The 4,347-nt window shown below is 38.4% G+C and overlaps 1 protein-coding gene across 1 annotated transcript; it reads right to left on the reverse strand.

The window, feature by feature from the left end:
* Positions 1-412: 412 nt before the first annotated feature.
* On the reverse strand, positions 413-3,696 carry LOC127848186 (glucose dehydrogenase [FAD, quinone]-like). The gene is made up of 2 exons (XM_052380487.1): positions 2,899-3,696; positions 413-2,103 (listed from the first exon to the last, which is right to left on the reverse strand). Exons 1-2 carry the CDS (start codon positions 3,315-3,317, stop codon positions 720-722), a joined length of 1,803 nt encoding a protein of 600 aa, XP_052236447.1. The 5' UTR covers positions 3,318-3,696; the 3' UTR covers positions 413-719.
* Between the last annotated feature and the right edge of the window lie 651 nt (positions 3,697-4,347).

The raw sequence follows: 4,347 nt of genomic DNA on the forward strand, positions 1-4,347 counted from the left end.
TTTATATTTTCTTTAACGTTGCGTTGCGTCGGTTTGTTATCTTCTTTATAATAATAAATATATTTTTGTTTACTGGCGTCGGGAAATAATTTGGCATGTCATGAACAATTTATTTTTTACTAGCAAACATGTTATCAAAATGAGCGTTTTTTAATTTAAAATGTTGTTTAGGTCTTATTTACACTGTGCAATGTGATTCAGTCTCAGAAAATAAATATTCGTCTATGGTCGTGTAACGAATTTATCTGAACGAACAAACACTCTTGCTTCGCATTATTATATTTAGCAATACTCGGTTTAAATGATGCCATCCTAATTATTGCAGTGGCGAAGTTGTGGGCTCCGGGGATCTAATCATGTTCTAATTCATACCATTAAACAATATTAAAATATAACAATATTGAACAATATATCAAAGACAATAATTTTTATGAATTCAAAATTTTCGAGTAGAAAAATTATATGTTTATTTGCTGAGCGTGTATTTATTGAGTGATGTAAATTTACAGCCAGAATATGACACAAGATGCGCTTGTGTCCCCCATATATTTCACCTTTGACCTTGAAGGATGACATTGACCTTGACCTTTCACCACTCAAACAGTGTAGCTCCATGAGATACACATGCATACCAAATATCAAGTTGCTATCTATAATATTGCAAAAGTAGCTCTGATTACATGTTCATTGAATAAGGAAATATAAAGGCGACTCTGCATTCAACTCCGAGCGTTGATGTATTTTCGAATTTCCTGCACAGAGTCAATATTCCTGATCATGTCGGCCGCCTTCTCGGCTATCATAATTGTCGCTGCGTTCGTATTTCCGGAGACAACGCCCGGCATGACGGAAGCGTCCACAACACGAAGCCTCTCGATTCCTTTCACGCGAAGTTCCGGATCTACCACCGAGTTCGGGTCGGATATGGGACCCATTCGACATGTGGAAGTCGGATGGTAAATTGTTACAGCGAAATGTTGAATGATACACTTGTGGAATTCGTCAGAAAGGAATACTGTGTGCTTGCAAGCGGCAATGTTCATAGCTTCTTTGGTTGCTCCTATTTCTTTAAATGGCTTGGTTTCGAGTAAATCCATTGTTCGTTTTGAAACTTCAATAAACTTTGCCATGTCTTCTTCGTTACTGAGATAGTTCGGCTCAATAATGGGATGCTCAAATGGATCCGTGCTTCGTAGCGCCACGTACCCTTTGCTCTTTGGATGCAACAGTATCGGCAAAAGTACAAAGCCATCGACCCAATCATTGGGAAAAAGGTCCAACATTTTATCGGATTTGTATCTTGTTATCTCTTTTACTGGCAATGAACCAAACATATGAATTTGCAAGTCCGGATATTTCGTTTCACATTTGGACGATTTTAAGAAAGCGTTACCAACGAGATTTGTTGATGACAATAGACCTTTTCCAAACAGTATGTATTTTGCAAAACTTATCAGAGAGGTTGCTTTAGGTTCTGTAGATGCCTCAGATGTATTTATCGGACCGCATATGATTGAAAACATGTGATCTTCCAAGTTCCGGCCAACAGGAAGGTCTGCCTTCAAAGGGATGTTTAAACTCTGAAGGTGCTTTTTCGGACCAATGCCAGACAACATCAATATTTGAGGTGAACCAATAGAACCCGCCGACAAAATTACTTCCCGCTCTGCATTGACGGTCATTTCCTTATTGTCTTTGATGAATGTCACCCCTGTTGCTACACGTTCTTCTACAATGACCTTAGTTACGTGTGCATTAACAGCAACATGCAAGTTTCTTCGATGCATAACAGGCAGTAGAAATGCTACAGCCGTACTCTGTCGAACACCGTTCTTAACGTTTACCTGACTGACACTAAATCCAAGCTGATTCTCTCCGTTGAAATCAACCTCTTCATAACCAAGTTCTTTGCCAGCATCGACGAATCTCCTCACTAAAGGGTTTTCGGTTTCCTTGGTAACAGTCAAAAGTCCACCCGAATTATGATATTTAGAATTCTTCAGTTCTTCTATTTGAATGTCTTCTGATTTCAGAAAATACGGAAGAACGTCTTCGTAGCCCCATTTTTCGTTTCCTTTTTCCTTCCACTCATCAAAGTCATGCCTGAAAAAACAGTATGTGTTCATAGTTATATATTACAGGAAACTGTAACCGAAAATGTCATTTCTCGACTGCTTTCCCTAACGTACTGCATAAGATAAGATTTCACACATGCATCACTGGCGTACTTCACCAGAATAAATTTCTCACCTGCTTCGCCTCACGCACTGTATCAATTTTAATTTCTCGCCGGCTTTTCCTGACGTACTGCATAAGATTAGATTTCTCAACTACTTCCCTTGACGTACTGCACCAGATTTAAGTTCTCACCTACTTTCCCTGACGTACTTCATCCGATTTAATTTATCACCTGCTTTCCCTGACGAACTGCATAAGATTAGATTTCTCAACTGCTTCCCTTGACGTACTGCATCATATTACATTTCCCACTGATTCCTGACGTACTGCATCATATTACATTTATCGCCTGATTCCTAACGTACTGCATCAGATTACATTCCCCACCTGATGTCTGACGTACTGCATCATATTACATTTCTCACCTTCTACACTGACGTAGTGCAACAGATAAAATGTCTAACCGGCTTCCCTGACGTGCTTCATCAGATTAAATACCTCACCTCCTTCCATGATGTACTGCATTAGATTAATTGTCTCACCTACTTCCCCTGACCTACTGCATCAGATTTAATGTCTCACCTGCTTCACTGACGTACTGAATCAGATTAAATTTCTTCCTCTGACGTACTACATCAGATTACATTTCTCACCTCCTTCTTATTAGATTACATTTCTCACCTGCTCCCCTGACGTACTGCATGATATTAAATTTCTCACCTGCTTCCTCTGACGTACTGCATCAGGTTCAGCATGCTGCTTCCTCCGAGTATCTTTCCCCGCGGCCAGTAGTGCTCATTGCGACCATTGGGCTGCGCGAAACCCGTCTCTGTCTGCGGCGTCGTGTGGTACACCCAGTCTGCAGGCGACTCCCAAGTTTTGAGAGCCGCTGCCGGAACGGAGAAGTTCTTATGATGGACATTTTCCCCTCCCGCTTCCACTAGAAGAACCCGGATGTCGGGGTCCTCCGACAGACGCGCTGCTAGGACTGCCCCCGCCGATCCGGCGCCGACGATAATGTAATCATAGGTTGAGTTCACAGTCTCCACCACTCGTATCTCAATAGGTCGTGTAAACTGATAAGCTAAGTATGCAAACAGAGCTGTAGATAAAACGTATTTTATGTTAAGCAGTCCCATTTTTATACCGTAGTATTTACATCAGAGGTTCACGGAGTTGTTTGACGTACTGATTAAATATCCAATTTGTTGTATCTGTATTTACATGTACATGTAAACTCGCGTCTATTGATATAGGAAATTGTCAATTTTATCACTTCGATCAAGTTTTCAATAGCCGGAAAATTATATATCATATTTAGTAAGGGTTTATGTCCGTTAATACATCAACGATGTCCGTGTCCACACAGTATCTCATTTCGTTTTAAACAAACCAAAATAAAACATAAAAAGCGTATGATTTTAATCTACTTTTAAATTTTAAGTATAAAATAACCCGATATTTCTAATCGGCTCTGTCATTGTATGAACAGACCAAAGAGTTATAATTGAATATAAACCGGTGCACGGTGTAGAGACGATTTGAATATCCACTCTATTTTTACATGCGATTTGAAAGTCGGTATTTGAAAACATATTTACAAATGTTTGCAATCCAAACATCCTCTTCACATGAAAATCGTTTATACACTTTGCTATCTATTGACAAATCGCCGTGTGAACTGGTTTAACACACGCTAAATAACAACATGTACAATCGATGTTTCTTAACTGTCAATGTACAAAATAACATTTCTCGTACCGAAACATAATTTCATATTTTTAATTTAAACATTTTAATGTATTTTATATTATCTATGAATGTGTGTTGTAAGTAAATACAGTATGGAAAACCCAGCTAATACATCGTAAATTACGGGTTCCCTAAGCAATCTCCACGCAGAGTTTTCGTTCCATGCATTGACATACAAAACTGCAATCACAGGAAAATACTTTTTTTAAGTATTAATATATTATTGAAATTAGTATTATTTTATTTTATATTTCAAAAATTGTGTATAAGTTAAGTTTCATAATAAAAATTAATAATCTTAATTACAAAAGTCGAATAATAGCGGGAAAATAATTGTATCAAGTGGCTCGGATTTCATCACGTGGTTGATTATAACGGCAGGGATTTGATCAAGCTGTGATTAGATATAACGCTGAT

The sequence above is a fragment of the Dreissena polymorpha genome, chromosome 10 (assembly GCF_020536995.1).
Source record: "Dreissena polymorpha isolate Duluth1 chromosome 10, UMN_Dpol_1.0, whole genome shotgun sequence".
Taxonomy (NCBI): Eukaryota; Metazoa; Mollusca; class Bivalvia; order Myida; family Dreissenidae; genus Dreissena; species Dreissena polymorpha.

Excerpts from the sequence above, each read along its gene's own strand:
- LOC127848186 (XM_052380487.1), bottom strand. The coding sequence starts at position 3,317 with ATGGGACTGCTTAACATAAAATACGTTTTATCTACAGCTCTGTTTGCA. Across the intron at positions 2,104-2,898 it reads CAGTACGTCAGAGGAAGCAG|GCATGACTTTGATGAGTGGA; the intron begins GTGAGAAATTTA and ends CTGTTTTTTCAG.